Source organism: Argopecten irradians, chromosome 9 (genome assembly GCF_041381155.1).
Source record: "Argopecten irradians isolate NY chromosome 9, Ai_NY, whole genome shotgun sequence".
Lineage (NCBI taxonomy): Eukaryota > Metazoa > Mollusca > Bivalvia > Pectinida > Pectinidae > Argopecten > Argopecten irradians.
This window is the reverse complement of record NC_091142.1, coordinates 13,260,586-13,277,782: the sequence shown is the minus strand read 5'-3', so window position 1 is coordinate 13,277,782 and position 17,197 is coordinate 13,260,586. Positions and strand designations below refer to the sequence as shown.

General features: G+C 33.2%; 2 protein-coding genes across 2 annotated transcripts; one reads left to right on the top strand and one right to left on the bottom strand.

Annotated features, from left to right (window-relative positions):
• The first annotated feature begins 3,726 nt into the window (after positions 1-3,726).
• LOC138330540 (interleukin 17-like protein) lies at positions 3,727-4,146 on the top strand. Its single transcript, XM_069278105.1, has one exon. It carries the CDS (start codon positions 3,727-3,729, stop codon positions 4,144-4,146), a length of 420 nt encoding a protein of 139 aa, XP_069134206.1.
• A 5,982-nt stretch (positions 4,147-10,128) lies between these two features.
• LOC138331526 (uncharacterized) lies at positions 10,129-14,291 on the bottom strand. The gene is made up of 4 exons (XM_069279213.1): positions 14,142-14,291; positions 12,957-13,070; positions 12,173-12,349; positions 10,129-10,406 (listed from the first exon to the last, which is right to left on the bottom strand). Exons 1-4 carry the CDS (start codon positions 14,221-14,223, stop codon positions 10,213-10,215), a joined length of 567 nt encoding a protein of 188 aa, XP_069135314.1. The 5' UTR covers positions 14,224-14,291; the 3' UTR covers positions 10,129-10,212.
• Positions 14,292-17,197: the final 2,906 nt, after the last annotated feature.

Sequence of the window (17,197 nt, the reverse complement as noted above, 5' to 3'; positions counted from 1 at the left end):
AACATTTCTTCAGCTTACGTAACCGAATTGTTTGAAATAAAATGAAATTAACACGACCGACTGATTTATTACAATACCTATTATATAAAAGCGATCTTTACTTTACTTCCTCATCCCATGCTTAGTATGACAGAAGAGCAAACTTATTGGAAACAATGGAAGCTTTATTACAGACCAAACATTTTCTTGGTAAGCATGCCACCTTAAACGAATCATTCCAGTTTTTTTAGACCTTGAACGTCATATAAGGCTTGACCAGTAACTCATGCTAGCCGTTAGCATCCGGAAAATAACAAATGTAAGGGAAAGTATTACTTTTTTGGGGAAAAATCCTTAACCACAGTGATGTATAAATACCGCTGCTTCTGAAAAAAGTCAAAAGGGGGTCTTGAATTTATCTGTAAAGACATCGAAAAAGTGATCATTCAAACATGGTATGTATTAATACACAAAATGTATTTCGTAAAGTCTTATTAATGATACAACTTTTTTATATATTTTATATTTTATATTCTATATTATGAAAAAGTTTCTTAATTTAAATTTTTACTTTTTTATCTTGCAGTTTTGTGCGAAAGTGACCTTTCTGTTAGTGATTTTGTTGCTTGGATGCCGATGTGGGTATATCTCGGGACAAACTACATGCTATTCACAAGCACCACCTCCGAGGTTCACAAAACAGATCTCAGACCTGACGAATGAAACTATGGCGATAATTGGTCCACAGTACAGGACAGCTGTGACAGAAGGTACGGTGACGAGGACTCCCGAGTTGGTAGACCCTCGAGGACAAGCGTTCGTGGAGGACCGTCTTAGAGCCGTCTGTCCTTGGAGCTATGTAAGAAACGAGGATCCCGAAAGAATACCACGGGTGATATTCGAGGCAAAGTGCATTCATTCTAGTTGTCATGGTTGTCGCATAAATCGATCACCATTACGAAGACCAAGATGCTCCGAGGTTTATTACTATACTAGTGTAATGCGCAAAACCGGATGTGACGACAGCGGAAGTTATCAATACGAGAAAACAACACTGAAGATAAGTGCGGGTTGTACTTGTTTGAGACCTGCCGGGTCGACTTTAATACCGGTACAGAATGGGTCTGAATATTCACAAGGACATCGAACGAACACATAAATCATTTTACTATACCATTGCCAATAATACTCAGAATTGACCAAAATACTGGTATTAATTATACTTTTTTTTATATATATATTTGATCGTATACTGTGTAGTTTTATTTATTTCAGAATATTCATCAGATGTTTAGTCTATAGATTCTAAATGTGTTTTTGTGTATTGTTCAGTATTGTATAATTTATATATTTCTATCTATTTTTATATTCAGAAGATATTTCCATGTTTTTGTGCTTGTTTAAAATCCTCTATATGAGTCGTATACTTATAGATATTTAGATATAAATCGATCTCAATACTGAAAGGCACTTAGACATTTACCATAACACAAAGGAACCGATTTTACGATAGATATTATAAACTGTAAGCTTAAAATTAGTCATTTTGTAAAACATAAAAACTTTTGAAAATTTGGCTAAAAGTCTGTACAATAAAGAACATATACATGTAAATACACTATAAAGTCGTCCCCATTTATCAATTTCAAAAGTTCGCATACATTGTATTGGCAATTCGATGGAATTAAGCATTCTGACTCTTGACTGTGTAATTATGACGTCATAGTGAATTTTCTGATTCAAAACATATCAACTTCAATTAATAAAAAAAACAACTTCAGATCATGAATTATTAAATATGTTTGTTTTTATTTATTTATTGAAAAAAATCAACCATATGTTCTTAAGACTTCTCTTACTTGGTAGATGAAAATTTTGTTTGTTTTTGTATTTGTGGGTTATTCAAATTTTATTTATAAATATTGAAATCTCATATGAAGGAAAACATAATACAGGTCGTCTATGAATAATGTGAATATAGGGGCACTAAATGATATACAATTAAATTAATTGTCGCATGATACGCCTTAAAACTATATCGTAACTTTACTGGAAAACCATGATGGAAATAAAAATAAAATTCTATATATTTTGATATAACTATAGAATACATGTAGTTTTGACTGTGGTAGATTTCGAGCAATACAACTTACTTTATTTCCTGTAGATTTTCAAGAAATTAAGATTTCTTTGCATTTCTCTCAGAACTATGGCCTATGGATAAAACACTCGTGGATGAGACTATTTCTGCTGTTATTCATTGTATTATGTTTATAATAAAATTATTATTTTTCTTTGTTCTGACTTCCTGATTAGTCGATTCTTATTTGTTCATACCTCAATGGAATAAAATGGAGCGAACACCTAACGTTATCGTGACTTCACAACATAGACATCGACGTTGAGTAATAATTTGATAAACATAATAGCTCGAAAAATCTACATTGAAACGTATTTTAGTCCGCGGATTCACACAATTTGCAAACATTTAAATAGTGATGTAAATGCTTAAAACAAAAATGGATCGTGGGTTGAGTTAGTCTTTATAATAAAGAATATCATGTGTGTTGTTACTATTTATTTTTTGTTTTAATCACAATTATAATCATAAGGACTATTTACCAAAGCGTCTGATGTACTCATCAAATTGTGTGTGATCGCCAGCTATCAATCAAACCGCATGTGACTTTGCATTTTGTATTGTGTGTGCTATGATGTTAATATGTACACGTGCATTTACACGTGCATTTGCAAGGACGAGGCGTGACTACATACTGTCAGGGGATCGGATCGCTCAATTAATATCACATAGCTGAACATCATTAAAACCGTATAAAGTTGATAGAAGTTTTCCTGTTCCTTGTATATCATACAAACATGGTTAAATATTAAACTTTAAAGAGGTCAATGTACATGTATATAGCTGATTACATGACTCAGATCTGAATCAGATAAAGAAATAGTTATAATAATACACCAATCCCGTTATACAGTAATGGATTTTATATTGGTATTTTAGCCCTACCGGGCATTACTCATACACAGTGTGTCAAATCAGTGAACAGCATTGCTTCCTCTTTGCTATTGAAGTATATTTTAACAAGTCTAAACCCTATTGAAGCTATTGATGACATTTCTGGTGGAATCAGGAACTAGTTAAAATCTTAGTGGGAAACAAGGGTAACATCCCAGTACTTGTAACAAACATCATCAGAAGTAAGTAGTCTACTCCCGGGAAGTACCATTTTATTCCAAAAATCTAAATTTGAATTCCCATGTTTATAGGAACTTGAAAACTTGTATAAAAGCTAGCTGCATGTTATCAAATTTGCTAATCATACATATCATTTATCAGACGAGTAACGTTTAAGTTAAGGTGATAGTGTTTCCTAACATGGTACGGTTATTTTGAACTTTCTTTTATGTCTGTACACTTAGTAGCCAAAGCCATTTTTATTGAAATATCATTTATATGTCAAATTAATCAATAAATACTTTATTAAGAAAGTTAAGGATAGGTCCTATTTGGGTTTTTCCAAATCTTTTTTTTCTTTATTTTTTCACATTTCATAACCTAATACTTGATACATATGTTTTGTGTTCCTTCAGGTCACCGATATATCTTTTTTCCTTTTAATCGTCACGCTTGGATGCCAGTCTACTTATATACCTGGACAAACTCCATGTGATTCACAAACACCACCACCAGTGTTCACAAAACAGTTCTCAGACCTGACGGATGAAACCATGACGATGATCAGCATTCACTACCCGACAGCTGTGACAGAAGGTACAGTGACGAGAACTCCCGAGTTGGTAGACCCTCGAGGTCCAGCGTTCATGGAGGACCGCCTTAGAGCCGTCTGTCCGTGGAGCTATGTACGAAACGAGGATCCCGAAAGAATACCACGGGTGATATTCGAGGCGAAATGCATTCAATCTAGTTGCCATGGTTGCGAAGCAGACACTTCAACGTTACCCGTGTGTTCTGAGGTATATTACTACGCAAGTGTTATGCGTAAAACTGGATGTTATGAGAACGGAAGTTATCGGTACGCACGGACTACACAAAGGATAAGTGCTGGTTGTAGCTGTTTGCGACCTGCTGGGTCGATAGTAATACCTGTACATACCGGGTACCCGGAAGGAGATAGAGCCAACCCGTGAAATAATTGGACCTCTCAATGGACGCCCGTCCAGTAAGGAAATGCTACAAAATAATTCAATGGTATGCCTCTATTGAATAAATGATAAAAGTTCATATTAGATAGACGGGTCTCAGAATGGACGTGTATACAGCGATATTATGTTATAAGATAATTGAATGGTATGCCTACTTAAACCAATCAAATTCATGTAAGAGAAAACAAATTTAAATGTCATATGTCAAGTATACTCTTTGACTTTCATTTGATTTTTGAGGTTATATATTTTTATCATATTATTGTGTCAAGACAGGTTTGCATGTCTGTCCCTCGTAAATTGCTCTAGAAGATCAAAGTAGAATCATTGAGATATTAATCGTTATTCATATATGTTGTGACTGGTGCGCATATTTAAAGGGCATTGTTTTATTGTCAATTTTGTTTTGATATTTTAAGAAATCAATTTGTCATATTGCTATTAAAAATTACTCTTATTTTAACCTGCGTCAGGATTTTTGTTTGTTGCAGCACTGCTTTCTGCAATACTCCAGTATCCAAAACGTATTAGAAAAATTGTATGTTCACAAAATCTTGTTAATTGAGTGAAAACATGCCAATCTAAACAAAGAATTCGTGTGTATGTTAGTAAGACTAAATATGCAAATAAAAGTGTTACCGTTAATTAGTGACTGTATGTTTACGTTAATACATATATAACACAATACTTTTATAGACGCGTAAATGAGTGTTTATTTCATGATATTTGATGTAACGACTTTTTAAGAAGTTTTTAGAGAACATACTCAATTTTGGTAATAAGTGACTGTTTGTTTACGTTAATACATATATAACATGATGATTATATAGAATCGTAAATGCATTTCATGAAATATGATGTAACGAGTTTAAGAAGTTTTTATTTTCGAAAACAAACACAAATTTCATATAATATCATATAAAATGAACACAAACTTCAGACACTTTTTATCACATATATACAACAACCTACATTTCAAAGAATCTTATATCAAAATATGTTGTAAAATCCAGCGGAGGCCGCCATTTTGTCAAGACGCCATCGAACTCTGACGTCACGTCATCGTTTACTGTCGTAAGACGTCACAATAAATCTTCAGCAAAAGAAAAGTACTTAATGTTATATTACTGTAACACTACTGACATATGCAAACATATATTACATGGGTGATGTCACTGGATATTAGGCGGATTATGTGATTGTAAATCTTTGAAGGTGAGTCGTTAATAAATTATCTTATCTTATCTAGCTAATCTAATAAAAAATGATATATGATATTGTTACTATCATACACCATTATAAAGCAAGTACAAATACTCCCTTATACCCTGTTGTTCAGAAACAACAATCATAACTGTTATTATATACACGAGTATAGAGTTGTAACTTCCTGTTCAATTCAGTAGAATATATAATAGTTATACATGTACGTGTTATTGTAACGCAGTATATTTATCGGCTTATAACAATGAAAACAACGTAAATGAGTATATATCATTCTTTGATATCACATATTTCGTCCTAAAAATACATTTGTTTGATGTAAATCATTTTTGTTAACATTTAGAGAAAAACAATGCCATATTCCTGATTTTTCGACACAAAAACAACTGTCTTAAGTAATTACCAACCGTTCATATAAAAAAATTGTTTTATGTTTTATAAAGTTTGTATCGGATGGCTTGGTTGAATAGTAACCATGACAACCGAAGTTTATCATGGCGAATTGTATCACGATGGGTGATTATACATGCATAAACCTTAACAAACCTATCCTATTGACGATTTGGTCCCCGTATAAACACACTGAACCATGAAAGATTAACCCATATGTGTGTAAATTTTCTCCTATGTTGTGAAATAATTTGTAACGATAAGGAAGTAAGTATATGACGGAAGCCTACCTTAGAAACAAATCTGTTAAAAATATGTAATATGATTATTGTTCGATTAATGTGAAATATATGTATATTCCCTCCTTATCATTCATCGTAATATCAACAGCAAGAACTTTTTGATAAAAAAAAAATCATATTTAATATACATTTTGTATAATGTGTCTCTATACGTCGTAGTGGAGCATTGCCTCAGAAAATCACTCGGGTAGTTTTCTATACTCTGTTATAGGTTTCCAATTATTTTAAGCATATACATGCATCTATATATTTTGTTCATAAGAAATATAACGATATTCTTAACATCTACTTTACTACTGAAAAGGCGTCAAATTCATAATTTGCAGATATGCCGTATTATTTTCTTTCGAAATGACGATTATATTTATATGTAAAATTGTCTCGCTGTGATTTTGATATTTTATACGGTTCAGTTTTATTGCCTATTAGGTAAGTGATATCAAAACAAGTAAGATAAAATGCATACATACGTTTTAATAATGGTTTGCACAAACATTGCTTTTCTCCATAAGCAGTAATAGGCACCAATTGTAGCTCTGAAGACGACACCGTTATCTGTCTAAAAGTTTTTTGAGCTACAATATTGCAGCTGTTATCAACTAGGTCAGTTTTTATATGCTGTATTTGTTTTCCATTTTAAATTAACAATTTCAAACTTAAACGTTATCTCTTCTCAAACCACGTCTACCTATACCACCATTCAATATTGCATATTTATTTCTATTTATCATTATCCTGTAAATGTAGGATCTTAAATTAGTGTTAAGTTCACATGGTATGAAATGAGTCTTAACTTCAGAAACTATGCCGTTAGCGGTACAATTTCCTACTTAATTCTATAGTATTTGACGGTTTATTATGTCGATACTCCATGGACAAATATCTCTGTCGTAATATCCACCTCTGGAATATGTCATAGCAAATTTGAAGGCAGTTCAAGAGTTTCACGACGATTTAGTTTTGCAATCTATTCTTTTATGGTTCTACCTGTATCGAACCTTTTTTCGCGGCGATTTCTTATTTGCGCGAAATTCGTGAAATATAGGATGAAAAAATGAAAATAAATCGGTGTACAATAATATTTCTATTCTTAATATGCATGCACACAATCCATTAATTTAACTAGGTGCAAAACTGTTCATGAGTTATTTAATTCAAATCCAACATAGTGTATAGCGGATAAATTTGATAGGGATTGGGGATCTTTTCTCTGTTTTCACGTTTTTACTGAAATCTTCGAATTTGAAACACCAGCGAAATATTTGGAAAGTCACTCACGTAATAAAGATATAATAAAAGCCTATTGTGTCGAGAGAGGTAGCTGAGACAGTGAACATATAACGCTGATTGACAATATATTGTATGAGTAGTATCATACATCAAAATTAATTGTAAAAGTACAGTGTCCTAATAAAAACAGTAACTCGGTGTACCGTGAAATTTAACCCCCGCAAATATGCCCCATTAAGGAACTCACAAAATATGGCCCCCTCAAATTTAAAACGCTATATACATGTAAGTATATCTTCCGAGGACGCATATATGTTGTAAAGTCTTATATATTCATAAGCTTCCCCCTGTTTCTTTGCTGTGACACGATTTTCTAATTTAAAGTTAAATCCATTCATTACCGCTTCCATTGGGACGATATATATATCACTGACGAAGCAGGAAGAAATAGCACATTGATAGAGGTTAGAAATAATAGACCGTGTAATTTGTATGGAAGGCGAAATATTGAGGTCAAATTTCATTAAAAAAATGTTCTGAACTAGGAAGAACATTATCAAAAATGATTTCTTGCATAAGTCATCTTTATTTTAAGTTTTTAGGTTCTTAGATTATATTTTAACTTCAAAAGTTGGGTAAAAAAAGTTAGAATAATATAATGTCTAGCATGTATAATACTATGGCAATTGACTTTTGAATATATTTTGTTATTTGTAAAAACGAATTGGCAATTATGCCCGAAATGAATAAAGAATTGAATTGAAAGTATATAACGAACTGATAAGCATATTAAAAATGATTAAATGATATTTTGGTCTGTAAAAATGATGTCAAATCATTGTTCGCGAGGGCATACCGTAAGAATAGTTAGTTCATTCATCGACACACACCGGAATTAATCTGATATTTCACAGCCTTTGGTGACCAATCGTTGTGAACCAATCGAGAATCGTGACGCGAACTTTGACCTCAAAGATTTGTTTGACAGCCTGTCCTAGATATGAACTCGTAATTTTAAATCCAGCAACGACTTCTTTAACTCATTCAATCCCGAACTTTCATAATGAAATGGCCTATTCTTTGATTTGGAAGAGTCGAAATTTGTATTCAGGGGTGAATGAGTAACAGCTTCCTTGTTCTTGGTTTTACACATGTACACAGGGAGATAACTCTTGTTAAAATGTACAGAATGATCTTAAAATGGGGGTGAATAGTCGGGCAAAGAAAACCAGTCTAAATGCGTTCATTGGCCTTCCAAAAGTTCTCATGTATTAATAGGACGGTCAAGTTCTGCTTACGTTTCCCAGTTCTAACCATTAAAGTAAAGAAAATTTGAAAGCATTGAAAGCGAGGCTACATGGAAATGTAACCACAGACATAGTGAGCCGGGAGGACGTTTTAGAATTCCCATACTTTAAGACAGACAGATTTTGACGAGAGATTTTATTTTTCTATTTCATAAGAAATAATTCTGGATACATTCACACCATGTTTACCAACTTTAGCCATCCTTGCCCGACTGTTCACTTTAAGATAAATTTGTCTTGGTAATTCATTTCATTCTTTCTTATTAAATAAATCCAAACGGATTGGGCAACAGACTTGGCATAAACAAGTCTGGTCAGATATATCATATGAAATGATTATTAAGATATAATCATATTACTTACAGAGATTAATGGAATCTTACATGGGTCTGTCAAGTGAACATGCAGGGTATATCTCAACCCGAATGAAATATTTTGCCAAGTCTTATGTTTCTCGCGGTCGTCAGAATTATCGCTACATATCATTGTACCAGAAGACAAAATAACGAAATGAATATTCATTGTTGATATAGATTACACAGGAAATCAACTGGATTATTTTCTACTATATCTATAAAAAAGTTAAAAAAAAAACAAAACATTTTCCCCTTTTGCGATATATATATGTATATTACCCGTAAGATTGAGAAGAATGCTACACGTTTCAAGTTTTCGATTTCGATTTGTTTATTCTAATCAAATTTATTGAATGATTATAGATTCCTGGAATCTTAGTCTTAAAGATTCGAAAATCTAAATTGAATAAGGCCTAAAAATAATATGTCTGTTTAGGGTTAGCCGACCGACCCTAATTTTTTAACCCCGACCCTAATTTTTCCCCACTTTTCTACAAAAAAAAAAAAAATAAATAAATAAAAGTCGGGATTTCGATCTCAGACTCCGGTTCCGGCCATTATTTCAGAGTGAACGACACTAAAAAAAGAATTACAGTATCTAGATCGTGATCACGAACAATTTTATTAACAATTTTGATAAAATACAGCATAGTTTAAAACTATGTTTTATCATATGATCTTCCCTTTAAATCTAAAGTTTCTTTAAAACAATAACAACATAAGAACAATGATATGATGATCTGAGTGGATACAATACCAAATAAATGCTATATTCCCTGTACAATCTATGTTAACAATAAAGATTAATTCACTGTTTTGCCATCTGGCGCAGTAATACTCAACTAAAGCGCGGTAATTAAGACAACGATGGGAAAAATAAGACGACCGCGGTGTGAAAACTAACATTTAATTTGTGTTACTCAAATTGTTCTCTTATAGGTGATGATAAGTGTAGTTTTAACGGTAAGCTAATAACTTTTACTCTACAAAATCATTATTCTAGTTTTACATTGCATTTTCAAAACTTACATTGTAAAACCCGTTTCAGACATGTGTTGTGAGTCTTTAATGTATTTTACATTAAAGTATGTATGCGTTATAGTTCCCTGAGCTAATTTCATTAACATCCTTCTACATACAAGGATTAATTTGTATAAATTATGTTACAAGCCATTTTATTCGCTATTTTTGAATGTTTCACATGTACATCATTATTTCACGTTTTGGGGAACAACAAAAACTTTAGTTGCCATTGTTCTCGTAGTACGCATGCTCTAGTTGTAAGTCCATGGGGTGGATTGGCCCGTGGAAGACCGGCGATAGACCCCCAGTTAGGACGTCATGTTCACTTCCGGTTTGGTAAGTCCCTTTCTCTGGCGACTGTGGTTCCGCTGTGCTGCCTTGGTGCCCGATGATACTGCTGATATCGGGGTAATCTGAATCAATGAAAGTTTTGTTTTGTCTTTTAATCCCTTTACATTGATTATGAACACTACTGTTCTATTTTTTATCAATATCAAAGAGGCGATTTAGTCCAAGACTTCATTTAAAACTTGCGTAAATATAGGTAATAAATATGCGCTTCTGAATGTTACAGAAGTTAGTATCACTATGGTCCGCGTGTAATGTAAAGAATACCTTTCTCCGCTAGGCGGATGCAATGAATAAGCTATAACTGTATCCGAACCGCGAGCATCTTTTATTAGAGAAACTAACTTTTGAGATTAGATCACGATTATGAAAACGGTAAATACGTATACGATAGTGTAAGAGCGTATTCAGTTTTTCTAGGATGTATTACTCCACATCTGCAAATTGGATTGGAACCAGTTTATTAGAAAAATGTATTACCGCGAAATCAGCTTAATGTGAAATCCGTTATATTGCAGTATTGAGTTATTATTGAAATACTACTGCTTAATTTGAAGCGTATTGTAATCATCCTTGCTCACACATAGCCATAGTCTTTCTCCTAGGTACAATTAAAATTTGGATTATTGGAAGATATTTTCCATTCCTCATGGACTTCAATATAACCGGGTCCCAATGTATTTCCTGCATATTTTATTTATTTACTTATAAAGATGCTCCACCGCAGTTGATCCCGGAACAGCTGGCTTCAATTTGGCGAGAAATGTTGTCAAATTCAGAGAGTACACGAAATATAGTTCCATATTAACTTTTTCGTTTTTCCTCCATTTACACAATATTTGTTAATTTTTTCATTTGCTGAAATGTAATTTAAGATTTACATTACATTCATACATGCAATATATTGAAGTTTGTTTATACAGATACAGTAGGTCTAACCGGATGCGCATTCACACTACTTGCGGAAGTCAGTGTTCCAGCGTGTGTATTCTTGCGCGGCAACCACTGCGTTTACACAAGTGTAAACGATTTCGTGGTTGGTAAGGTTATATAGTAAAGAGAAAACGGAAATGTAAATGTGTCTATTTAACATAAAATATAATACAGAAGAATTTATTTTGCCTCTGGTGCATGCGCAATCATTTCTTAATTTCATATAGGATATAGTGCCACGGAATTTTTTTCAGGATGCGATTAATCATTTTTGTATTTTTAACTTTTGCTCATAAATTTGTTGATAATTGAAAACAAATATGTATTCTACCCGGATAGCTTCAGGATTAAGAGGAATACCTTTTTTGATGTATTGAAGAATGTCTATTACTAGGTATCTGTTGTAATGGTGAATACCATCGTGATCAAAAGTCACAAAGACGCCTATTAGAATATACATGACGTCCAAAACCTGACCATTATGACGTCACTAATGTCAACATAGTAACGTCAACTGATCACTGTCGAAATGGATGTTCCACCGAATGAAGTATAATTAATATCGTAAATAACTGTTTTTTTCTAATCTTAAAACTCTTAAAACCTTTAGAAAATTGAACCGAAAATGAGAAAATAATGTAAATATGAAAAGTCGACTGTCTTTTTTGGCATCTACATGTAAAATTTGAAGCTCAAACTTTTCAATGGTGGTAATGGTGTAAAATGAGTAACTTTTGTAACTGAAGAAAAATACTAAATCGTCTGCAGCTGTTTTTGATAGTGAAAAAATGCCATTTGTCAACGGTGGAGCATTTTTAAATCAAAATATTTACTTTTAGAAATAATATGTACTCCCAAAATATTATGTATACTATAAGATTGACTTAGGCATACTCACGGTGGTTAAAGATACTTTGATCAATACCACAGTCACCACAACAAGGATGCTGTCCACAGCAATCGAAACATCCCGAGTCAGGTCCGGAAAAGTCCGGAACCAAGTTGTTGAGTCCGTTGTTTAGATCGTCAATGAAACTCTTTGTTGACAACACTTTTCTTTTTGACATCACTGGCTCTATAAGTGAAACGGAAAATAAATTAATTTCATATCTATCTTGATTCAGCGGGGCAGACGTAATGTGATTATATGCCAACACATCCTCGATACTCAGGGGTTACCATTACTGACGCTATATCCACCCCTGAACTATCTCATAGTAAAACTGGAGGCAATGGAACAGGTAATAACAGGTAATAATAGCAGTATCATGGTACACTGTGGTTAGCTGTGATGTTGTTGGGCGCGCTCTCTCTTTATAGTCTTGAAAAGAAATCTTTGCAAGCCTGTGATTGGTTCAGCTTTTTCCACGGAGCTGCTACCAATTTTACTATGAGGTAGTCCAGGGGTGTAGAGATCGTAAGTGATCTTAACCCCTGTGGTATCGAGGGTGATGCTAACAAGGTGATGGAATAATGTAATGATAATCTTTGAAATAAATAATGGATGTAATGTGAAATGAAAGTTAGAATCTTTTGGTTTGGTTACAGCAAAGTAGTACATATCAGGAACACTATTATAGTTAAAAAAGATTTATTACACAATTGTTAATGATCACATTCTAACCACATGATAAACAATTAAAACACACCATAGTATTCCCATAGAGGTATATATTACTTGCCTTGAACGTTAAAGGAACTCAGGTCGGTTAGTCCACACATGTTGCAACATCCGTGACTTTTTGGACCACAGCACGCGAGGCAAAACTGGCCATGAGTGTCTATATCCAGAAAGGCTTTGTAATAAAAACAACATGCTATATCATTTAGACTGATGATTTAAAAATGATGCGTGAACTATTACCAGTAACTAAAGTTTGTTTTTACAATAGGTGTTCCGAAAAATAATGGCATATACCTTTTTCTGTTTATTAATTTATAATTTAGATATTTTAGGCGGTCAAACTTCGTTTGAGAACATTGACCTATACTTCAATCAGAAGACAAAAAAGAACTAAAAACATCAGGTGAACAACATTTTTTCCACTTATATCTCTTTGTTCCGATTGCGGAAAACATACGGGAGAATAGTAACTTTACCCCACACTCAAAATGTCCTTCACAAGGCCTGAAGGATGGACTGGGAGTTCATTTGACACTTATTGAAAATTATATATCGAATGTTCTTAACCGTGAGTTATCGCTTGCCATTACTTGAGCGTCTTACGTGTTCCATGAGATCGTGGAAGAAATTTGGTTATCAGTACCTTTCAATGACAGACCTAGAAATCGCCATAACAACGAAGGTCATTTAAGTACGAGCCATGATAGGAGGTAGAGGAAACTCGGAGAACCAGAAAATCACCGACCTACTGTTAGTACGCGAATGCTGCCTACGTGGGTTTCAATCTCGCAACCCAAAAGTTTGATACTTGAGGTGATATGTCAGTAAATCTTCCCCACTCGGTTTCCACGGCCGTCTTTGTCATCACATGGTCGCAGATACCAAACCATTGCTCATAAATAATACAATTGGGCCACAGACTTTCAACTTTATTATTTGTCTCTTTACAAAATGCATTTTGTAGAGAAACATGATTACATAATTCAACAAATGCAACATTAATAGAGGACAAATATTATAACTAACTTTTTTAAACACAACTTTAACAAATTTACAAAAATCTCGCACAAACATGGTGAGCTATTATAGGCACGTTTAGCATCTAGCGAATAGTTTAAGTTGTTACTACAGCTTATCGAATATGTGTTCCGATAGAAGCCAAACGTGCTTATGATAGGAAAATATTGGCTTAATCTAATTAGAAGGTCTCTATTCTATAACTTTTAATGTATATTCGTATTACCTTGCGCTGAAACCGCCAGGCTGATGAGAGCTATGAGGACTTTCATCTTGCTAGGACCGAGCGTAATGACACGACTTATCATGAATCCGTGTTGGCGGCCTTATCGTATCCCTTATCTTCAGTACTAACGCGACATATGTAGCACCACTGATTACGCGGTCCTTTTCTGATAACATATTATCATTTTTTCACCTGGAATTCTATATTTATACCGACCTTGAATTTCTTAATGTTCATTTCAAGTTAAATTTGTGACTGGATAATTTCAAGCATTTCGTGGGTTTCACTTTCCTGATCGAACACTAAATCATTTTTCTTTGCATTAGTTTGTAATATTCATGAATGAAATATTTTATCAAAAGGAAGTTAATATAAATACATAATTATATATAATCGTGAAATGATCAGGACAACTTCAGAATAACTTTTTACATGCCAAGCATACGATGTTTCAAGAGCGAATTCTGACCATACATCGAACTATCGATACATTTATTGTATGCCTTGATCAATCAGAGATATTTAACAATTTAAGTCGATACACAGACATTTTGATTTTAATTTGGATTTAACTGAAGCACTCAGAGAGGTTTGGTGCGGTAACAAACTAACAGTCACAGTAAAAATAATCTATTTATCCCATGCTATTTGATAAAACAAACGCAGTTAATTCATTCTATATTGTTCCCGATTGCAATAGTTAATATGTTTGAATGGATAGTGACAATAGCAGGTAAAGGGGAGCAACTTTAACAAACTAAACATGACGACCAATTTCATAACTGGATTTCGATATATTTTTTTTTTGTCAATATAACATCAGGACTATTTCATAAATGGATGTCATGATGTACACTTTTCTCAAATGAAAGGTTTCATAATCGGATATACACTATTCATATTTGCCAGGATTTTAAATCATATTTATCGTATAGCCGGTCGGGTTTTTTTCGCGATTCAAGCAAAATGAGAGCCAACTATTTCTTAATATTTCATGATAAAAGCAATTAAATCGCGTGAAACAACATCCATGTGACAATAACCGGTATAATCATTATGTTTATCCATGTGACAATAACCGGTATAATCATAAAAGCATCATCCATGTGACAATATTCGGTATCATCATTATGTTTATTCTTATGATAATAACCAGTAGTATCTTTATGTATATCTATGTGACAATAACCGGTATTATCTTTATGTATATCTATGTGACAATAACCGGTATTATCTTTATGTATATCTATGTGACAATAACCGGTATTATCTTTATGTATATCTATGTGACAATAACCGGTATTATCTTTATGTATATCTATGTGACAATAACCGGTATTATCTTTATGTATATCTATGTGACAATAACCGGTATTATCTTTATGTATATCTATGTGACAATAACCGGTATTATCTTTATGTATATCTATGTGACAATAACCGGTATTATCTTTATGTATATCTATGTGACAATAACCGGTATTATCTTTATGTATATCTATGTGACAATAACCGGTATTATCTTTATGTATATCTATGTGACAATAACCGGTTTTATTATTATGTTAATCCATGTGACAATAAGCGGTGTTATCATTGAAACATTATACATGTGACAATAACCAGTATTATAATTAAAAATTCATCCATGTGACAATAACCGGTATAATCATTATGTTTATCCATGTGACAATGTCAGTAAATCTTCCCCACTCGGTCCCCACGGCCGTCTTTGTCATCACATGGTCGCAGATACCAAACCATTGCTCATAAATAATACAATTGGGCCACAGACTTTCAACTTTATTATTTGTCTCTTTACAAAATGCATTTTGTAGAGAAACATGATTACATAATTCAACAAATGCAACATTAATAGAGGACAAATATTATAACTAACTTTTTTAAACATAACTTTAACAAATTTACAAAAATCTCGCACAAACATGGTGAGCTATTATAGGCACGTTTAGCATCTAGCGAATAGTTTAAGTTGTTACTACAGCTTATCGAATATGTGTTCCGATAGAAGCCAAACGTGCTTATGATAGGAAAATATTGGCTTAATCTAATTAGAAGGTCTCTATTCTATAACTTTTAATGTATATTCGTATTACCTTGCGCTGAAACCGCCAGGCTGATGAGAGCTATGAGGACTTTCATCTTGCTAGGACCGAGCGTAATGACACGACTTATCATGAATCCGTGTTGGCGGCCTTATCGTATCCCTTATCTTCAGTACTAACGCGACATATGTAGCACCACTGATTATGCGGTCCTTTTCTGATAACATATTATCATTTTTTCACCTGGAATTCTATATTTATACCGACCTTGAATTTCTTAATGTTCATTTCAAGTTAAATTTGTGACTGGATAATTTCAAGCATTTCGTGGGTTTCACTTTCCTGATCGAACACTAAATCATTTTTCTTTGCATTAGTTGGTAATATTCATGAATGAAATATTTTATCAAAAGGAAGTTAATATAAATACATAATTATATATAATCGTGAAATGATCAGGACAACTTCAGAATAACTTTTTACATGCCAAGCATACGATCTTTCAAGAGCGAATTCTGACCATACATCGAACTATCGATACATTTATTGTATGCCTTGATCAATCAGAGATATTTAACAATTTAAGTCGATACACAGACATTTTGATTTTAATTTGGATTTAACTGAAGCACTCAGAGAGGTTTGGTACGGTAACAAACTAACAGTCACAGTAAAAATAATCTATTTATCCCATGCTATTTGATAAAACAAACGCAGTTAATTCATTCTATATTGTTCCCGATTGCAATAGTTAATATGTTTGAATGGATAGTGACAATAGCAGGTAAAGGGGAGCAACTTTAACAAACTAAACATGACGACCAATTTCATAACAGGATTTTGATAGATTTTTTTTGTCAATATAACATCAGGACTATTTCATAAATGGATGTCATGATGTACACTTTTCTCAAATGAAAGGTTTCATAATCGGATATACACTATTCATATTTGCCAGGATTTTAAATCATATTTATCGTATAGCCGGTC

Bases quoted from the DNA above. Each gene is read 5' to 3' on its own strand.
- LOC138330540 (XM_069278105.1), top strand. From the start codon at position 3,727: ATGACGATGATCAGCATTCACTACCCGACAGCTGTGACAGAAGGTACA.
- LOC138331526 (XM_069279213.1), bottom strand. From the start codon at position 14,223: ATGATAAGTCGTGTCATTACGCTCGGTCCTAGCAAGATGAAAGTCCTC. The intron at 12,350-12,956 runs GCAAGTAATATA...TTTCACTTATAG, and splicing joins GAGTTCCTTTAACGTTCAAG to AGCCAGTGATGTCAAAAAGA. The intron at 10,407-12,172 runs GTGAGTATGCCT...TCATTGATTCAG, and splicing joins TCAAAGTATCTTTAACCACC to ATTACCCCGATATCAGCAGT.